Source organism: Lathamus discolor, chromosome 2 (genome assembly GCF_037157495.1).
Source record: "Lathamus discolor isolate bLatDis1 chromosome 2, bLatDis1.hap1, whole genome shotgun sequence".
Classification (NCBI taxonomy): Eukaryota; Metazoa; Chordata; class Aves; order Psittaciformes; family Psittacidae; genus Lathamus; species Lathamus discolor.
The window spans coordinates 102,751,449-102,773,716 of NC_088885.1; the positions used below are offsets into that span (position 1 = coordinate 102,751,449).

The window sequence follows — 22,268 nt, forward strand, 5'->3', positions numbered from 1 at the left end:
TCATAGAATCGTAGAATGATAGAATAGTTATCTAAGGATACTTCTTTTGATACTGAGGTTCCAATTGGCTTTAAGTACCTAATAGCTTAATTTTTCCCTCACATTCCACAAACTGGGATATGAATACCTCTCATTAATTGCTAACAAGCTAGACAATGTAGAGTAAGGGGACATTTAATGCAGCGAGCAGAAAATTCTTAAACACGGAAGTCACCGCCTATAGCGGCATTTGTAAGTCTACAGCGCACACAAGTGGAGTATAGCAGTATATGCATGTTTACATCGTTTTCAGTATAATGTAGAATCTCTGCGAATATTTCATCTTATTTAACTTTTAAGCCATCAGAGAAGCATGCCCTTTAGAAATTATAAAGATAGATATAAAATGTTGAGGAAGACTTGCAAAGAGTGTAAACAAGCATGTTTTACTGTACGTAGTATAAGGTTAAATGAGTATTCCAACACTTTCTAAACATTTTTTAAAACTTAGAGTCTTGCTCACTATTATTCTGTGTTTAAAAACCTCAGGGCAACACACCAAGGATTTTCTCTGTCTCAGGAAGACTCCAAAGACCTAACTACTCTGACCTGGATACACTTTTTGTGTCTTTCAGCCTGTAAAGTTAGTTGATTGATCTGTAAAGTAAGCTGAATCTGACAATATCGGATACAACTTTGCAGGGACATTCAACCAGCAATGTCATTGATGTCAAAATGTTCATATTCTTCAGAGAACTTAAAGATTCCTAGTTTTTACTACAAAGATTACTTTAAAACCAAAAATATCTGATGTCACTCCTTTTATGTATTCAATAGTTTTACAGTCCTGATCTTTGCCCTTCTGTGGATTCTTATGCAAACACAACAGTAATGCAAGTGTAAATCTGTGGAACTGATTCCCCCTTTTTAAGAGTAACAAAGTAGTTTACTGTTGTTAATATTATTTTTTATATAAGTGAAAAGCAGTGCATAAGAAATATTAATAGATGCAGTATCCTACTGAGAGCTACAAGCTCTTCTAGAAGTAGAACTGAAGCTTATTAATTAGACAGTGCATAAAAAAAATGTGTGTGACAGCTTAGAAATGTAGACATTTAAGTCTTATTTTAAAGGGCAATTTTATGGGCTAAATATTGTGGAACAAGCTCCTAAACATGTCTTTTCAAAAGCCTCAAACTTATCTAACGATCTCTGATACTAATAACATTGTTAGGCAACAAATTCATGATAATTTGGAAGATAAGCTCCAGATAGTACAAAACATTTCTCATGCAATAAACACAAAGTGTAATGAAGTGACACTCCCATTCCTCCTTTCTCCCTGGAAAAATAAAAGACACAAAGTCTTAATTCACTCACTTGCTAAAGAAAGCCAATACATAATTTTCACTATCTAGTCGCCCAAGTCAGGTAGAATTAAGGAGAGGCTAAAGAAAGCTACATGAATGAGGACTTCTGTGTGTCCTTAAAAAAACAGACAAAATTCTGTGCATTAAAAACAGATGACATTTGTCTGCTTGCAATAAAGAAACAGAGTGCTGTCAAACATCAATCAATATTTGAACAGTAAGCTTCTTAGTGTTATTCTTAACTTTTTATCTTACTATTTAATGGAAGAACAGAACTTTTATAACAGAAAAAGAAATTGTGAATTTCAACACCAAGTGCAACTTCCTGCTGTATATGTTAAAATAGTCTAATTTATGACCCCAAGCAGGACTAGTTCAGTGGTAGTGTCACACAAAACTACATATAACACTCGTAGTTACTACGAACATAAAATGCCACTTTACTATTTTATTTTAGTTAATACATTAAAAACTTATCTACAATTTCCAAAGTTATCTAGAATGCTTAAGTTTTTAAAAATATGATCATCAAGGTCACTGAGACTTTCCATATTTAGTTTGTTCAAGGTGCATGAATACTCTTTTAACAGAAAGAGCACTAATACTTAAATTTAGGTGGCTGCAAAGCTTTTAACATTACATAAAATCTCTCAGACTTCCAAAAGGCTAGCAGAGATAACCATCCCTAAAAATGGTTGAATTTTCACTGTCGCTGTCACTTGCAAACCAAGCATTTTTTCCACATTCACAGTAGGACTGTCAGGATCTACCAAAGGAAAGAGCAGACTAATATATGCATGACTGAGCCCAAAACTCTTAGGCAAGGACTTGAAAATACTCCAGAGGTAAAGATTAATCTATTATTAAACTGAAAATTCCATTGTGATTTAGCACTGCAAGCGTGTATACAAATCAGATTCCATGCTTAGCCTAACATATCTGCATTTTCCTTTGTTTCACTTCCAAATATTTGACTGTCAAAAACCTTGTACTGTGTTCCAGCTTCCAACAGTAATATATAGCGACATTCACAGATACATCACCTACAGACAACATTTGGGTTTGTTTCAATAAAGGAAGAATTTTTGCTTAGAAAGAAATTCACAAATGCAAGTTATTTCATTCACACTAGTCAGATTCATCAAGATCGATGTTTTCCTGTAATTTCAAAACTAAGTTTATGCCTTATAAGTTTCATAAGATAAACAGGATCCTCAAAATATCACCTCCTGCTAACAATTAAGGCAATTCAACATGTTCCCAAGAAAAAAGAAACAGCGCATATACATGTGTATGTTCATGCACATACACAAAAATTGGTATCCATCAGTCTCCAACCAATTCTCAGTCAGTTTTTACTTATTCTATTCCTGCTGACAGTGACATAAAACATAAAGACTAAATTTCTTAAACTAATTAACTAAATCTAGATTTCCTCTGCTGTGCAGAAGTATGTCAAGATAAATTCTGCTTAATGAGCAAGCAGAAAATAAAGAACTAATATCTGAAGGAACTCAAATATGACAGATAGATGTTAATTTGTTTCTGTGGCTGTTCATCTATGAAGGAAATTCCACTCATGGATATGCTAGCATGTAACTAGAACTTAGAATTTAATAGACTGCCTGCAATATTTTCCAAAATGTGAAAAGAAAGCTAATTAATATTCCTAGATAATGAGATGTTAAATTTATAGGAAATTTTAAATTCTATATGTATATTTAGTTATATAGACACACATTTTGAGTTTTGTTGGATCTAAATGGTCCTCAACCCATTGTTTTGGGAGATTAGTCCTGAAAGCTGCATCACAAATATATCTTTTTCTTCTACTGATGAACTTGGATTGAAATAAACACTTCTTTTTCTAATAGCCATTCCTACATAACCAGGTAATGTTCCTAAATTACTCTTTTGATGTCCTTTATAAAAGTACATTGCCATCTGTCATCAGAACTCCACCAAGTATTCCCTGCTAAGCTAAATCAGTCTCCTGACACATCTACCTATTATCCTGTCTATTAGGACAAATCATTCCTGTGTGGTTCAGATTCTCTTATCTCTGGGGACCCTGCAAAGATCCTGTTCATCACTCTGCCTTCTGTGAGCCTGCCCAGCCTTCTCACTTCCTCCTGCAGCTCAAAAGGGACAACACATTTTCTCCACCAGTGTACACCTCTTGTAGGCATTGACACTCTTTCCCTGCCTCAGCCTCAAGAGAAGGTATCAGGCACTGCCTGCAGCCCAGTGCCTGGGGACTTGCATTCTCCCTCAGCAGCTTTGAGCTGAGTGAGGTCTCTACTGTGCCAGCAGCAGCCCCAGCTAGTGCTGGGGACCATGCCCCAGGGTGTGCCACTACTGTTGGTGATGTGTTTCATGCCGTCATCAGCACATTTCCAGCCCCCTCTCACATGCAAACTAATGGACAAGCCACAGCTCACCATAGACAAAGCTCTCCCCCAGTTCCACCTGAATGGGCACTTGGCTCTCCCTAGACAGGAGTTACCTCTCTTGGCCACAGCCTAGATCTCAGGATGACCCCACCACCTCTGAGGATGCCACCTTCCTCCTTGCTAGGTTTCCCACCCCCCCATACCCACTTGGTAGCCCAAGGGCAACGTCCTTATGATGATGGGGTTTCCCCACACACCCCTTTGCCCTACGTTGGATCCTTCTGCCCAAACACAAGCCCAGCAGGACCCTGACCATGGCTCATCAGGACCACCACCATCCTTACCACACATGTGGATGGGGCAGCAACACCTGCCTCCTCCAGCCAGGAGGAGGCCCTTCCTGCAAGGCTACAGAGCCACCCTAGTGCTGCTCTTGCAGCTCCCCAGCACCAGTGCTGACATGACAGCACAGAGTGGCTGCCCCAGGGCTGGGCTTACCCATATACCCTCTTCGGAGCCCTTATTGCCAGGCTATATGGATAAATAATTGATAAGTGGTTGATTTATCACATTCATAAACCCTCGATAAGGTTTTACTCTTAGTTACAACACAGGAGATAAGAAAGTCTCAACTTTGTTTCTTACTCAATGTGATAACAATGTACTTCTAACATACCTGTTTCAGGCTTTCCAGCTTGGTTTGACGCAGTTCTTCATATTTCCATTTCCAAAGATATAATTCATTTTCTATCTTTTCCATTTCTTTTTCCAGAAATACGCTCATCCTGAAAAAGTATTTTACAAGTCAGCATAACATCTTCTCGAGGTTGACAACAAATTACTTTCCACAGATTGAGTTATATTTTGCTGCATTTGTCAGCTGTATATCTGGGTTTTTTTTTTTTAATAAAAACCTGTATTATCATCTTCAGGACTCTGAAGAAATTTAAAATTCAAGAAACAGTAAAATCACATAGGTACTATTATGTTGGGAGATTAAAATTTTACAACATATAAATTTTGTGAAAATGAAGGGATGAAGAACTACTATACCAGAAAAGAAAAAAATGTCGACAATCCTGGCAACTAAAGAAACTGCTGTATGCCACAGTAGTTGTTTTCTATTATGAGGCTAATGGGATTTATCAACCTTTTTATTAAAGATATTGTTGCCAGGCAGAGATAGGTGAAGCAGCTTACCATTACTTAAACAAAAGATCAAGATCAGAGCATATTTAACGGATCTTCTAGCCACCTATTTTAACTCCTTCTTATCTTATTAAATTACAGAATTACACAGAATGGTTGAGGTTGAAAGGAACCTCTGGAGGTCATCTGATCTAAACCCCCCTGCTCGGGAAGGGTCATCTAGAATTGGTTGCTCAGGACCACGTCCAGATGGCTTTTGTAATGTCTCCAGCAATGCAGACTCAGCAGCCTCTCTGGATAACCTGTGCCAAGTCACCATCACAGGAAAAAAAGTGTTTCTTGATGCTCAGGCAGCACCTTTTGTGTCCATTGGCTAAGCCTACCTGTGCGGCACTAAGCAATTCCTCTTTGATCCTGCCAAACACCACTGTAGCTGGTAGGTTTTGGTTTTAACGGAAAGAAACACTTCAAAGTTCAAAAGGAAACAAATTAATATTTTGAAACTACAAGACATTCAGATGAGAACATTGATCCAAAAGACAACTAAAGATAACTATTTTAGGAAAATGATTCTTTAAAATGCTGAGCAACTAGTAAGGTCAACAGAACCTCAAATGTGTATTTGATATGAGTCATATGCTTAGTAGAGGATTTTGATGTGTGATTTTCCCTAACCCTCAAGTTCTTTGATAGTCAAAACATAAGCTTTGAAGTGTTTTTGTTGTTTTGTTTGTTTTTTTTTTTTTTGTGCTCCTTTCTTTTGCAAAGCCTGATCCATGCCTTAAGGGTAATATTGGCATTACCAAAGACAGCTCTAAACAGAATGCATGAAGCAGAGGTCCTCTCAGGGTGAAGAAGCAAAACATCTTATGGAGACATTAGTCAGGTAACTAGGGGCAAGTCTAAACACTGGATCTGCATGAGCTAACATGATTCTGGAAAGAATGTGGCCACAGTTTGGGAGTACTGCATGTAAACCAGAGAACTGTGCTGAGGAGTCCTGCGCTGTATGAGTAAGATCACACTGACTGCCAAGGTAACCTTTGGCCTTAGGGTTCAAGCTGTCAGTGATCCAAGTTTGCTTTTGATGCAGCACAGCTGTGTGTCCTTGGCTCAAGTTTGCTGGGAAAATTGCTAAGTTGCAAGGAAGAAGCTGTGAGAAAGTACTTTAGTTTTAGCCATGCAAGATAAGTGAAAAATGCAAACAGAGGTGAGATTGTTGAGATAGTGCTCATTAGCAGCTCCAGGATACAGGAGCAGAAATGCTGACATGAACAAGTCTAAAACCTGAGAGGAAAACCTAGGAATCTGAGGATGGAAACTCAACAAAATCAACTGAATCTGCTAAGGAGTGGAGACCAACCCTTTCTGAGCTGGCAGATGACAGCCTGCCCAACAAAGACTCATACGGTGTCTCAAGAGACTGGTTAGTACTTATCCTAGTAACATTATTCCCAGCTATTTATTGTGTGCATTGCCAAAAATAATTGCAACTTTTTAAGTTGCATGTATTCTGCTTACAGAGCATCCTTGCACACAGGACATAGGGCCCAAAGTGACCTAGAGAGGGAGCTGTTATACCAATGCCCTCTGTTATGAGGAAATTGCTGCTCTGTGAGCATTTGCTGTCAGGGGTTGGCACTGGTGTAGACATGCCCCAGTACTTACCATGTGCCAGTAAATTTATTACCATATACCATAGTCAGTATGTACCTAGGCATAAATGGAGAAATCTATTGAAGGGATTAAAAACAGCTGAGAAATTATCCCCTTTCTAAAAGAAAAGGTTTATATGTGCATGGATGTATACTGAGACTGCTGTTGAAAAATTAAGTACCTAGGACCCTAAATACTTCAACAAGAAAAAAATGGTTATGTGAGGCATCAGTCTCTTAACTCATGTATAAAAATACCATGACAAGCTGGAAAATTTAGGCATTTGGGTATTTTTGCTTCCATAAAAATTTGAATCCTTTTTGATGAGATAGAACATACTTCTGGTGATCTGCTGCAATATGCTATTATTGTGTGTTTTCCACAGCTATCTAATTCCTATAACAGAACACAGTAAATACTAGTTAGGAAACAGATTTTAAAAGTATTTTTGTTTGTTTACTCAGACTTGTACTACCTACAGGACAGTTGTGCAGAAAAAAAAACCCAACCTGACAGGAAGGAAATTGTTTATCATAGTTTTCCATGACAGGCTTTCTGAAATGAAACTCTTGAACATATTTGCAAAAGAGGGAATGTTTTCTTTTTTTCATTTTCTGTTTAACTTCAGTTGATTTTGAAGTTACAGTTGCATAGTGCCTGAAGTCTCCTACTACATCCATCATACATCATATAGTGCATGTTTCCTCAGAAAGCCTTTCTTGGTGTGATTCAGTCTTCTTCAATACTGATCACCTATACAAAATCACATGGAATTTCTACCAACAGAGACTCACATTCTAGCATGTAGTGTACAATCAACATAGGATCTCTTTAGTCCATCAAAATGAACATTGAGTATTTATGTGAAGCAAACTTGATATGATACAATAAGCATACAATAAGTGTGCTATTCTCTCTCTGTTACCTGCTTTTGACATAGACCATACTATAAGTGAAGAGTTAAGATTAACAGAATTTTACAGCTGTATTCATGTACTTTTAATTCAAAACCACTTTAGTTAGTCTGCAGTTGGACTCTTTCAAAGTCTGATGGCAGAGTATATGAAAATTTGTTATTATGCACAAAGGACTCCAATAACGAAGCATAATATACATTAGATATCACTGTGTTTATACCAAATTTCTAGTAAGTATATATTTTTATTAAATTCATATTTTTAAAAGTTCTGTATGGAATACTTATTTAAACAACAGAAAAGCTACAAAAAACTATAAACACACTATGGGGGATTTTCTTTCTAAATTGTTATCAAAGTCATGTAAGTAACAGTTAATAAGGCTTAGAAATGAGAAAAGATGAGATATGAATGAAAGTATCACCATATCTATTTTAGAAAGTGTCTTTTAAACCTTTATTTTTAATAGAATTCTCCTGAGTAGGATATATTTTGCACTTACTCTCTTTCCTTCAGTAAGATTTTCTGCATTTCAGCCAACTGCAAATGTAAGACTGAAACATGTATTAAATCATTCTCTGTTGTCTCAGCTGTACTGTCCAAACTTTCTTTATGTTCCTCCAAAGAGGTGCTGAGAGTGACATTGGGAAAGGAATCAGGAGGCTTTGGAGTGATTTTTTGATTGTGATTGCTTTGGTCTTTGAATACATCCTGAGAAAACAAAAATATGACATCTTAGAAAAAAATGAAAGGAAAAGACTTGCATAACTTCTGCAGGGACTACCAAGACTTTTCTAGACATTTAAGTCATGTAGGAGAAAAAGGAAATAGCATCCTATACAGTTGCATATGGATAGAATGTGCAAAAAAAGTCACTGTGGTTGGACCATTTTCACTTTGTGATTCTCTCTCACACCTTCTGTAATGACAGGCTTCATATCCAAAATATTTCTAAAGCATCTTTACTAAAGAAATTAATTCCAATTATCATTAATTAGCTATAACTATGTTGAAGACAGAGTCCTGGAACTAACAAAATCAGGAATGCAATCTATGCATACAAATAAAGACTCTTATACTTCCAGTGGAAATCATGTTGAAGCAGTTGACAGACTTTTACAAGTTTCACAAGAGGAGCAAAGTTACCTGAATAACATAGTAGTTGGATCCCATTCAGAAACTAAAAGCACTATAATACCTATTTTGAAGATATACATGTTTTGTATACAAAACATAAGCAAAGATAATAACAATAAGGAAATAAACATTAAAAAGTAAAATACATATTTATTAGGAAGACTGAATGTCCCTTAAAAACAATAGTATATTTTTTTAAGTATTTAAGTTTTATCACTTCTGCTGAAATGTTTAAAGATTTAGTAGATTACCATCAGTGCTATTTCATATCACTCTGTTTTCCTGAGGTTTTAGAAGAATGCCTGCAATCTACATCAGAAAATATTAGAAACTGCTGAAAAGATAAGACTGTTTCCTACTCATATATAAAGTTTCAGTTTTCAAGTAGAAAGTATAACAGCTAAAATGTATTTTGCGTCATTTCCTTCCAGGAATTTCTGTTATGGCATGTTTATCTGCCAAAAAATATGACATCCATGCATTTTTTTTGCCAAATTTCTTCTATTACCAACACCATGGTGTTGCTTGGTTGTGGGTTTGGTTTTTTTTTTTCAGAATTCAAAAGAATATAATGTAATTTATGTGCATTACAGAGTGAGTGAAAATTCAGAACATAATGCAGCCAGGCTTAAGATCTTGAAAGTTTCCATTGAACTGAAGTAAAAAAATTCTTATTTCTTACTACAATGACTGCTATCAGTCAGAAAAATAGCAAGTATAGTTTTTACATAGCTCTTTCTATGAGGACTATGCAATTCATGCCAAGGCAAAGAATTAAAACTGGTATAACATGAACAAATAGTTCCATTTTGTTGAATGTAGCTGTTTCTTTTGTATAGAACTTGAAACTGTAATTAAACCATGCCCATACTTGATTGTTTAACTCTGCATAACAACTTAATTGCTCTCCTTACCTAGCAAAAAATCTTGTGAATTTGCAAAAGGATTTGCCTCACCTTTTCCCACATTTTAGAAGTTGCATTAAAGGTGAATTAAATTATTCTATTTTAGAAGCCAAGAACCTAAATTGTTTTTTTTTTTTTTTTGAAGGTAAAAAAAAAAGCAAACCACAAAACATGGAAAATAAGGATAACAGAGGCAATGTTATCTTAAAACATGAGTCAGAACAAGTTATTGGATATAACAGTTTGCCCCTCTTACCTAAATATTTAGCCATAGTTGAAAGTTATGAACTGTTTTCTGTACTTCTCTATATTAGGAATATTAGAAATAATAGATGGGTGAAAAAAAAAGTGGTTTTGCTGTTCAAAGGTTCAGGTAGTGTTTGGGGAAAATCCTTGAAAAATCCCAGAAAATTTCTAGGCGTACTCATAATCTCTTGCTTTTTCAAGACCTAAACTAATTGCCCATTCTTTACCTTCTTCGTGTTTTCTGCTCCAGGAATCTTGTTAATTTTGCTCAGTTCTTCCACAGGTTCTTGTTCCAGATATGTTAGGTCTTTTTTTATGTAAGGTATTTCTGAGCAACTGAATTCTGTTTTCCAAGCAGTTGCATCTTCCAAGTTTTTCTTCTCACTTACTAAATCTTGATTTATTTTTCTAAGCATACTCAGTTCTTTTATAACATTGTCTAATTTGATTCTCAATTGTCTTGCTTCCTCTTGGGCTTTATTTCTTTCTCCTCTAACTTTGCTCCATTTCTCCCTCCAGTTAGCAGTACAATCTGACCACCAGCGCATGGTCTTCTCCATTTGGGCAGCTCTGGCTTTGACTTCTTCCAGTTCCTGAATTTTTACTGCTTCAGAAATTTCCCAGTCACTGCTGTAATTCGTATGCATATATGGATAATAAGATGAATATGAGTAGAAACTTTGAGATGGCAGATTTGAATTACACAGATGGCCATCTGGTTGGCAACCTCCAGCCAATTCATAAGGTCGTCTTGGTTGGGTCTCAAAAACATGCATTTCTTCCATTAGTTTCTGAACCGAGCCTAAATGAATGTTTTGATTAATCATCTAATTTCACTCCTAAAACAAGACAAAGACAAATAATTATTATATTAATAACCTTAAACAGTAGTTTATTTTACTGCTAATAATGAAATAATAATGCTGTTGATGTTTTAGAAATATGCTTCATCAACAAGAAATAGCTATTAAATATATTTTATGCAATACTTTCTGAGTACAGTATAAACAGACATACCTATTATTTGATAAAGAATTGCTAGCAAAAGAAGTACCATTAAATAATCATAGTGCTCTCAAAATTTTTTTGAGTCTAAACAAACCAGGCAAAACCATCTTCCTGCATGACAAAAGAAAATATATATTTTAAATGTCTAGTAAGAGAGAAGTATTTGTATAAAATACAACCACAGATTCACTTGCTTTCTTTCTCAAACTGTGGAACTTCATGCTAAGCAAAACTTACCTTATAATTTGCTTACCTAAGGGGAGAAAAAAATCATAAAACCTCTGATCTTTGGATTTTCTTTGTTGCATGAGAAAAAAACAAAACATTTTTACTGGGGACTTTATTTTGTTGTATACATTCCCGATGTTCTCCAGGAACTATATTCTAATATTCTTGAAAAGGTAGTACTATCCTACTGTACTGTATAGTACCCCTCATGATGACATGACTCTGCTAATAAATCTTGCTGCATTTCTTTTTGCTATGTATCTGCTATCACTTATTTGGCCCAGAGGAAAATCAATGCCTCAGAAATTGCTTTTCCACCTCAGAGCTGAGAAAATGCTGTTGTGGACAGCCTGTAGAGACTAGTCACTCTTATCTCCTTGTTTCCTAAAAAGAATAGAAACCCCCAAAAGACTAGAAATGTTGCTGTATCGGTAGAAGACTACATTTTTTAAGTTAAAAAAAGAAAAAAAAATGTTCTTACATTCCAACATCCATCTGTAAAAAAATCATGTTAATGTTAGTGTTAACACCTGTGTTTGAAATGAAGAAGGCCAATGCAGAAAACAAAATTCAGAAGGGTAGTCTTGGCATTATGATTCAGTCATGTTTCATTTCAGCTGAATAGAAGTTTTCACACGCTTTCATTCTTGTTTCCTAGCTGTTTTCAACTATTCTGTGCTTTCCAGGACGTTTACTTGCCATTTGTTAGAATCTTATGCAGAACTACTGTAGTCAAGTATGGATATGAGAGCAGCAAAAAGACAGTAAAGGACTCCCTTCATGATCACTGTTGTGTCACCACCAACCCCCTTCTTTTTGCCTGACCTACTTCCAGAATTTCAATTTGAATAAAATTTATCCAAAATACTAAGACATTGTCACCCAGAATTTTGTATGAGATAAAGTAGAGCCAAAACAACACGTATTTAACTTTCACAATAAGTTGTTAATTTAACTTCTGGTTTGTGATAATGCCTTTGTTTCCTACAGATTCAATTAAAACAAAGCAAAACCAAACCACTGTAAACTTTAATTATATAACACAATAGTTGAGTTTTGGGGGTTTTTAAATAGTACAGTAACTTTTTCTCACATTTTTTATTTCTATCCCAGACTAGTAGATGCCTGCAGAGGCATTCATTACTATGTTCAGTAGGTTTTATGAATGGATTTTTCTAGTAGCTTTGCATATCCACAGAAAGATGGCAGAACTTGGGGAGTGTACTTTACTAATCCTAAAAGTTGGAGAAATAAGAATGGAAATAATTTTCTTTGTCTGAAACTTCAAAAGACCTGAAAAGAGAACAAAAATCTTCATGAATCAGAATCACCTGTTGCTGTGATTTCATTGCCGGTTTGAGGTAATTTTACTGCAAACTGCTGCCAAAAAGGGTGGTCTCATTCACTGGCCATGAATTCTTGTCTGCCCACAACTGTGTGGCTCTAGTGGTCTTGAGGCTGGAACACCACTAATCAGATCATACTTAAAGCTGTTATATTTGAGGTAGGCTTGTACAGTAGCCTAGTAGGCTTCAAATTATTTTTTGATATGCTGACCTTTGCCTGGACTTTTCATCATGGATACGTGATCCTAACTCTGCACCTAAAATTCAAAAAAACTGAGAATTAAAATAAATTGCTTGTCTTCAGGAAATATTAGCATTGTCTCAGCCCACTGTAGTAAAGAAGAGGAGATATTTGAATGGGTCTTAAATTCAGAAAATCTACTCAGAACAGGTTTTCTAATACTGCAAGAGGTAGAATGATATCTTACCAGTCAAGAGTTTGGGAACAAAACAAAATATATATGTAGTATGCAAGATTATATTTAAAATGCTGTGTTTGACTTTTGTGAGAATACTGTATGCAACTGAAAAAAGAGAATGCATTTCAGTGAAGACTAGAGCAGACTTGCTCTCCCTTGGAGAAAAGGCTTGTGTGGTTTTGCCTACAAACTTCCTTTCTTGGCAAACAACTACGATGTATCATGCTGATCCTTTATGGTGACCCTTGTTGTCAGGTTAGTGAGCCCCTAAGACCACGGGTGACAAAAGCAAATGAACTACCACACATCGTTGTAATGGCATTTCCAAACTTCTTTTTATTATTATTATGTATAAAAATACTAGAATGTCTAGACTTGGACACTTTAATGCAAACTTTAAGTTTTTGCAGGTATTTTTCACAAGTATTTTCATTTTGTCAGAAGAGAAATAGCTTCCTGTGAGTGTTAAAACACAAGGCTAGTAGAATTAAGGGTGGATATTCTTACGCAGCTAGTTTAATACCAGATATATCCGTCTATACCTATGTCTGAAGAGCAAATCTGTTGCTACAGAGTTGCAGAGCAACTGATTAAAATAAGCAACAGGCATTCTATTTTAGCTATGAACAACAAAGACTTGCTCTTGCATGTGTTTTAAAAGAAATAGACTAAAATATTATTCTTGAAAGGAAAAAAGATGTAAAAATAATAAAAATGTATTGACTATTATGAAAGTGCCTCCAACTGTCAGAATCTCACAGTTCCAGATGGATGCTTATTGAGGTATTATTCAAATTCTGTTGGATGAAATTGGTATAAAAAAAATGAATTAATTTGATACTGAAACCCTAGCAAATAATTTGACAGTATTAAAAGAAACTGAGGTTAGAGGAACCATAAGGACCCGTAAAATGTTTAGAGGAAAGAGTAAAGTAAAAATATTTTAATAATAAACATGCAGCTCATGCTAAAGCCTGATATGTGCTGGGAGCAGTGCCATCAGGTCAAAGCAAGAGCAATACATACATAGGACACAAGGAACATGAAAAGAAAAGGGGTGCTCTCACCTGCAGCCAGCATCTCCTGCATCTTTGCAAAGTAACTGCTTAGCAGTTTATTCAGAATCTGTGAACTCAGAAATGCTCTAAACCAAATTTCTGAGCTTAAAAATAGAAATATCTCAGCTTACACCTAAAGTTTTTGAAGCAGATCCAACAGCAGTCAGACTGATGAGGTTTTTGTGTTTGCCAGTGTGATACAGGGAGCATCCATGCGTGATGGGTGAGGAAGAATAAGCATTCTCATCAACAGCTTGGTATTTTGCTCATATGTAAGTTACGTATTAGAGAACTTGTGAGTTAGAGAGTTCGTGAATTAAAGAAATAATGAACTTCTGAATTCACATGTTGGAATAGCATGTACAAAGATAATTCAGCTGCTGTTTGATACTTTTGCGTATTTTAATAAGTTTTTTTTGGGGGGGGGAGAGATTTATTTCCTTCGGTTTTAGTTGTCTTTTTTTAAATGAGGTCACAAAATGAAATTTAATTTACAGAGCACATTGTGCTGTAAATTTGAGAGATCCAAACAGACTATTACAATGTACGCAGATTATTATAATTCTATAATCTGGGTCTCATCATGGTCTCTGTGAGCAAGTTAAGAAAATTGTTGGTTTAGAACTGAAAATTAAAATATAGTGATTTCAAGAGTTCTCAGTGCACAGCTGAAGATCATTCTATTTATTTTTTTCATAGCTATAAGACATAACGATATTAAATCATATGCTATATTTTTGTTTTCTGTTGTTTCCAAACATCATATTCTATATATGTGTCATAACTAAAACCAGCCAAAAAAAGTCCTGAAGAGACAAACAATGCAAATTATTTACTTCCTGTTACAAGTTATGTGATCATTTTTCCAATTTACACTTCTCTAGCTACATTTCTTTTAATATCAAAATACCAATACAAACCTAAATTTATTTCCAAACCACAATTGATTTACTTCTCATGTCCAGTAACTAAAAACACTTATGGTTGAAAACAGTAAAATGTAAAGTTATGTTTCTAACTTCACAATGAGAAATATTTGTGGGTTTGTGAGGGGGTTTTTGTGGGTTTGGTTACTTTGGGATTTTTTTTTTAAATTATGAAATATCTAAAGTGCCTGAAAGAAATGTTTCCTCACTGCACCAATTTGGATATTATGGTTTGTTAAGGGTGTCTTTGAGATCATATGATATCACAGCCATATTTTGTTATTGTCCTGACAGATAAAATAAAAATTATGCAACCTCATCTTTCTTCTATAACCTAAAGCCTGCACTTTTGAAGTGTAAGAGGTGATGTCAGGTTTAAATCTTAATTTCAAAGTTCCTTATTTTTCAAAGTACAGGATTAAAAACTCACTAGTTACCTCGTTATTTCCTTATGGTATAAACACTTCTGCCTTGAAAATAAATAAACACATTTAATCTCAGGAGAGGTTAAAAAATTTCAGAGGCAGTAAAAGGAGTAGGACCAAATGTAAGTAAGCATTTGTTAGTAGAATCTGTATAAAACTAGAGTCATATCCCACTTCTGAGTTGATTACTGTTAGATGATGAGAAGAAATAACATGACAGAGAGAAAGAAGGTAAAAAAGAGAATCAAGCTTGGTCTTCCATCAAAGAAATCCAGAAACAAAGTTTGTCAATTACTATGTCAAGCCTAAAAAGTTCAAAAACAGAAAGTAGCTTCAGGAAAATGGTGGTTTTGTAGGGAAAATTTCACTTTTTTACCACGTAAAATATCATGACAGACAAGGTATTGCTGAAGTACCCCGGACAGTATATTATTATATTAGCACTCAAGGTATTGCTAAATTACCAGGAGAAAAGATAAAGGATGAGCACATTAAAGATAGTGACTGAAAGGCAATAAAGCCGAAAAAAAATAAAGCAATCAACATAATGCTGAAATAAGCATTTTACACTATACAACATCAAGTATAGTGCTACTTGATGTTCCAGTATTCATTATGAGACAAAAGTCCCCTGACACCAGTGCAAAAATTCTTTCTATTGTTAATAGTACCTTGCTTCTCCTGAAGGTTTTCATAATTCACATGAAGACATGTACAGTAAAATTATACATACATATAATTTATCATTACACAAAATGAAATACGAAGCAGCCCTAAGTGGCCTCAGGCTAGTCACATCAATTGCACTGTCAGTTTACACTCATACACATTCATAAAAAAAAAAAAAGATAACTTGGAAGGTAGCCACAGATTACAATAAATTCAAAAAATAAACAAATTCTACTCTTTTTTGGCTGCCACTTCCAATATGCTCTAAGCAGTTTCGTTACTACTTATATATTTATCGTGATTTAGGTCTACTGGTTAACACAAGTCATTACATATCATTGTGGTATCTTCTAAAATTCTTTTGCATAGAGAATGATGGTTTCTCACATGTCTAACACTGTATTCAAATACTTAAGGTTAAATATGTATAACAAATATTTGTACATACAGATATTATTATTTATTACCCATAAGGCCAAATGAAGCTCTGAAGTACTGTTTTAAGCAAAATTTACAGCAACTTAGTTTCCCCAAGAATGTTTTGTTTGATTACAAACCTTCATAATGCATCAAGCATAATTTTTATACATTTGAGTCTATAGAATTGATACTCATTTCTCAGCCACCACACTTGAAAAAATAAGTTTTATAATCAGATCATGCAGGGGGGAGGGGAGTGTGTGTGAAGTGAACTTTCCCAGAGAGTCTCAAGGAGAAGTAAGTATTAAGCAAAAGGCAAGGCAAGCTTAACTCAATTTAACTAGCTAGGTGTAGCTTGTGAGACACAACAGTTTGCCTGATTTGTTCTTCTTTGATGTTGTCTATCACTTTTATTAGGATATGATCAATGCAAAAAAAGAAGCAAAATCAACTTCCTAGGTAATTAGGATAAGTATAAACTGTCAAAGTTTTAGATCTTTACAGGTTATACACCTTACAAACAGGTTTAGAAAACCCAGTGTAAACTTCTGGACTAAACAAGTAGCTAACTCACATGAGTTCTAATCTCATCTCATTGATTTTATGTGGATATTGATAATCTACCTTTATTTTCTGAATGATGCTCTGCACTATTATTAGGAAAGACAAGCTATGACTAATAACTTCATAACAAATTCAGAGTGTTATTTAAACTGAGGCAATGTTAATTCATACAAATGAATTCCTATCAGTTAAAGGTCTGGCCTAATAGGCATCTCCTGCATAGCATATATTTTTTTTAGAACAACGGTAGCTTGCTTTCAAAATTAAAACAGGTAATTGCTTCAGAAGAATAGGTTTCACATTAGTTAATATCAGCTCAGTATAGTGAAACACTATCTTTTTTCAGTGCTTATGGGTAAAGATGCAAATTAACACTTTATTCAATCTATGAAAGCACCTAGGCATCTTGTTCTTCAGACACAGTGAGATTTGTTCTTAATTACATTAAAATGGTTTCTGATTTTTTTTTTTTTCCAGCAGTTCCACAGCTGAGGTAAAGAATAACCAGGTGCATGAGTCTTCCTCTTCCATTTCCACAGAAAGCAGAGGAAGTTAGTGTGTTTAATACGACAAACGTTTTTTACTGCACGTTGAAATGAACATCAGTGCTAAAGGTGTCATAGCCCCTTTATTGGAGATATGTAGTTTAAGCAGGTAAGTTCTTACACTGATCAGCTCAATTGCAACTGAACCAGTTGTCCATCAACAACAGAATATCTCAAAAGACTCCACGCAATCAGAGCTGTCAGTGTGTAAACATAGGATATGCAGCTCAGCCAGTACACCCATGTGTTATCTTGCTTATACTGACAGACAGTCCTTTAACATGACACAGAAGAATACCTTTCATGGATTTGCTCTGAACTTTTTCTGGAAAGAAGGAAAAGTACGGGAATAATGTCCAAGACATACATCATACACAAGATTAGATCTACCTTTGAGCATGTCGTTCATAAATGGTTTTAGAAGACTTTCTTAAAATTTGCAAGCATTTAAGCCAGTTGTAAGTTACAAGGCAAAGAAGAAAAGAAAGCCAAAATCATTTCATTCACTGTTTATCCAGGGTATTTGTTAATCAATTTAAGATACATGAAACATAAATATTTCAAGTAAGCTTTAAATAAGCTTACAATACACTATTCAAAACAAATACCGTTGTGTCATGTCTGATTCTCAATGTTTAGGTTCCTTTCCCAGCCACTGCTAACATTAGCATGTTACTATTTAATCGGGGGGGGGTTATTTATTCATTTAAAAATCAAAATTAATCTCTGTGAGAGCCTCCACAAATTCTTATTTGGTATAGCCAAAATATAAGATGCTCAGCTACTCACCAATGGCACTGAGCACTTCAAAGATCTGTGGGTTTAGGGTTTTTTTCCTTTTGGTCCCCCCTCTGTTCCTCCTCCCCCCATGTTTTTCACATTGGGTTATAGATAAGGTCAGCCGGGCTTCCTTCATTTTCAAAAGGAAGTTGGAAAAGGCAACTGAAAACAGACTTCTTTAATCATTCTGAAAAGCACTTTACTGAACAAGAATTAGACACAATTCTAATACCTGTCCGTCCAAACAGTAGAGGTCACTTAAATGTATAGAGAAGTTTCACTACTTAAACAAAAATCATCAAAATTTTATTTTCTAGAGTTTATACCAAATTTCTGACAACTTTTTGAATGTTACTTTAAACTGGACAGCTTCACTTTCATTTACAGGCTTGTTTTGCTTAGTAACAAAACAACATTGAGAGCTTTTTTTATTTTGTTTTCAACATGTGAAGATATAAAGGCATGTTCCTGAAAAAAAGTCAAGTTTTTAGTCCCTGTTTATATTCTGACAAATTCTGAAATTTTATGATGAGATGGAGAATTGTCTTGTTATAGCTGAGACCATTTATGATCTTTTTCTAATGAAAACTTGACCTACTTTCAAAGCAATTTCATAACACTGGGAGTAGGGAAAACTAATCACAGATATCTGATGCATTGTTTCAGACCATGAAACATTCCAATGCTTTTTTGGACATACAACAATTTTTCTTCAAAACACTACTCAATGTCAATCTGGAAATAAGTGATTTTCCCACCCACATAAGCAGACAAATAAGAATGTTCACGAATATTTTGTTTTCTCTGGACCAGAGCCTATCTCTTTGGCTTGTTTGACCACTTTGATACAGTTGTATCAGAATTAATGATTTTGTTGTGCAAAGCCACGCTCAGCTTTATCAGAATAGTTTTAGAAGTAATTTCTTCCATAATTAATGACTATTCTTAAAAAAAAAAAGGTATAAAGAAAAAAGAAAAAATACTTCTTGTACATTTGCATGCAATTATTTCTATTCTCCTTAGCCACTGCAGTATTTTAGCACCATCTCATGCCTTTCAACAGTTCAAGGACTCCTCTGTGGGATTTAATGATAAAAGATAGCATCTGGTGATGACTCCAACTCCACTAAGCCTTCTTTGAGGTAAATGTACTTAAGAAATAATTCATAGTGTCACATAAGCCATGGCTCTATAGTTCCTAGGGTAGCCATATGAAATAATCCACAAATTACCATGTGCTGTAGTCTAGATGGTACTTAAATGCATAAAGAAGCATATCTATTTATTCTCTCAGTGTCTACAGTAGGCCATCAAGTAGTCCCACCAAAAGAGAAGAAATTAATAAGTACTGGTTACACATGCAGGCTCCTTTGGCATACTTTGTTTTGAATATTGTTCTTCAGACAGAAGGGAAGTGGGTAACATTTACTAGTCTCGTCAACCCACAGAAGTGTCAACTAGTAGAATATCTAATTTGTACATTTCATATGATTCCAAGATATAAACCTCTTGGTGCTGCAGTCAATGACAGTGTATAATGACTGTTCAATACCAGATACTTTAGATTATTCATTTTCTAATAATTTATTTCTCAGATTTACCTGAGGTTAACATTAATACTTTAAGGCAAAAGAATGGCCTCAACTAAAAACTGGCTACATGTAAATATGTAAAAATGACAATAAGTTTTTCATATAATTCTCTGCAGAGGATACCTGACAGAGAGATATGACTGGTTCTATTAACTATACCCAATAGATTACAGATATCCTTTTATCTTTATTATATTATCCAAAAAATTGCATTCATAAACTTGAAAGAATGTGAATTTTCTAACATAGGTAATCAAAAACAAAAGCTATGTTTCTAGCAAAAGAAGAATCAGTGAGAATTAAGACAAAATGCAGGTATCTGGATAGTCAGTAGGAGGTCTGTTAATATTACTTGTTATATATATTTATTAAACTCATCAACATTACTTTTGAAATTTGTCTCTTGGTTCTCATTCGGAATGGATCATCAACAGTCTCATACCATCTGGGATAATTGCCTTTCACATAATGCAAACTATATATCTTTGCCCAGCATCAACAAGTCATAGTATCCATAAATTATATTTCATTGCATTAGAACAATATCATATAGTTAAGAACACTCTTTTTTCTTATTCTATCATCAAGTATTTTCTGAACAAAGTTAGGATTATACAGCTCACTAGTGTAATTTATAAAAATAGAAACACTGTGAAAACAAACAAAAAAATGCAATATGAACTGCTGCAAACTCATAACAATATTCTCATGATACATGTTCATAATGCCAATAATGATTAAAAGTTATGAATGCTCTATCAGTTTACCCTATTGCAGATTATAGTGCTTTATAAAAGTTTTTCAGTATTGAAACAGTATAACCCTTGAACTACCTGCACTTATACTAATTTCAAAATAAAAAATAAGATTTAATAATTTAACAAACTGCCACATGAAGATTTTGAAAACTTACCTGATTATGGTAAGTAAGGGTCCTACTACATCTGAAAAACAAGCTACATTTATTGGGGTGTTAGAATTAACACTCCCTGATAGTAGTGAAAATGATAGATGAGAAAAATATAGCTAAATCTGACTTAGCCATGTATTTCAAATACTGTTTTCTGATCTTCAATACTTTTGCTGGATATTTCAGATTATTTTCCTTCTTATCGTCAGCATGATAGTCACTCATACTTTGTCCCTAAAAAGAAATATAAAAATTAAGCAGCAAACCCACATGCTTAAGAGCCCTTACCCTCCGAGTTTGCTGGGCTCCTCTTGCTTCTCAGTGTTACAGACACATGTGTAAACAACAGAATTTCCTGCATCCTTTTCTCATCTGCACTCTACTGGGATGTGGCCAACAGGATTATTTACAGCAGTAAAGGCACTCCACAGTAACTTGAAAAATATTCTCATTGGTCAGGCTTTATCAAAACTAAACCCACATTTTTCTTTTAAGTATAAGCCATTTATGCAATATAAAACTTTTTCCACATTTTCTTCACTAAGTATTGCTTTATTCAGTTTTTTATTTCTCCCTATCTTTCTAAACTGAAGTCCGTGATCCCAGACTATTATTATATATAATATATATCAATATTATATTATATATAACCTAAAACTAATTATTCCAATCACAGTAGTTAAGCACATATAATAATATTTTCCAGGTTGGGTAGATTCTTATGCCACTACTTGCTCTTATTATATTTCCTGAGTTTTAAATATCCTATAATCAAACTAGTTTTTTCCCACTGCATAACTGTGTATCATCGAGCCAATACATGTATTCTCATAATTGATTCAGCAATCAATTAGAAGATGTTGAAAGTTATGAAAAATCTCTGGCTACATTCCATTATCCCTCCTGCAGGAAATCAATTCACATTTTAAAAATCAAGTTATATGAACATCATAACTTACACTGTATTTTATTTCTTTGTAACTAACCACATTCCAACCCTATTTTATTTCTTTGTAACTAACCACATTCCAACCCATTCATGACTAACTTACAGAACTAATTTTCCACTTATTCACTTACTGCAATCTCTGAATGCATCCAAGAAGCATGTTCCATTGCCCATATTAAAACAAATTCTCAGTTTCTAAATAAATTGATGCACATTGGTTTTATCTGTGAGGAAATCATGTGACTTTGATCACAACTGAAAATATCTTCACAAGTGAAGACCTATAACAGAGAATGTATCATTTATCATTCAAAACTTAAAAAAAAATTAAAGAAGAAATCATTAGTACACCACATGAAGGAAGTAGCACTGCTGGAAGTACAGAATCACAGAACGGTTGAGGCTGGAAGGGACCACCTGGGGTCATCCATTCCAACCTCCCTGCTCAAGGAGCATCACCTTGAGCGCATTGCTCAAGAATATGTCCAGATGGCTCATGACTCTCTCCAGGGAAGGAGGTTCCCCAAGCTCTCTGGGCAATCTATTCCAATGCTCAATCACCTTCACAGTAGATAAGTTTTTCCTCATGTTCAACTGGAACTTCCTGTGTTTTAGTTTATGCCCATTGTCTCTCGTCCTATCACTTGGCACCACTGAGAAGAGTCTGGCCCCATCCT

The 22,268-nt window shown here is 34.8% G+C and overlaps 1 protein-coding gene across 1 annotated transcript in view; it reads right to left on the reverse strand.

Moving 5' to 3' along the window:
• Nucleotides 1-21,019, reverse strand: part of CCDC102B (coiled-coil domain containing 102B) — a 141,266-nt gene extending 120,247 nt beyond the window's left edge. The window contains exons 1-4 of the mRNA XM_065669342.1: nucleotides 20,931-21,019; nucleotides 9,980-10,591; nucleotides 7,967-8,175; nucleotides 4,419-4,527 (exon numbers count right to left, since the gene is read on the reverse strand). Of these exons, the coding sequence (XP_065525414.1) occupies nucleotides 4,419-4,527; nucleotides 7,967-8,175; nucleotides 9,980-10,579 (918 nt within the window). The 5' untranslated portion in view covers nucleotides 10,580-10,591; nucleotides 20,931-21,019. The remainder of the gene's footprint in view (nucleotides 1-4,418; nucleotides 4,528-7,966; nucleotides 8,176-9,979; nucleotides 10,592-20,930) is intronic.
• Nucleotides 21,020-22,268: the final 1,249 nt, after the last annotated feature.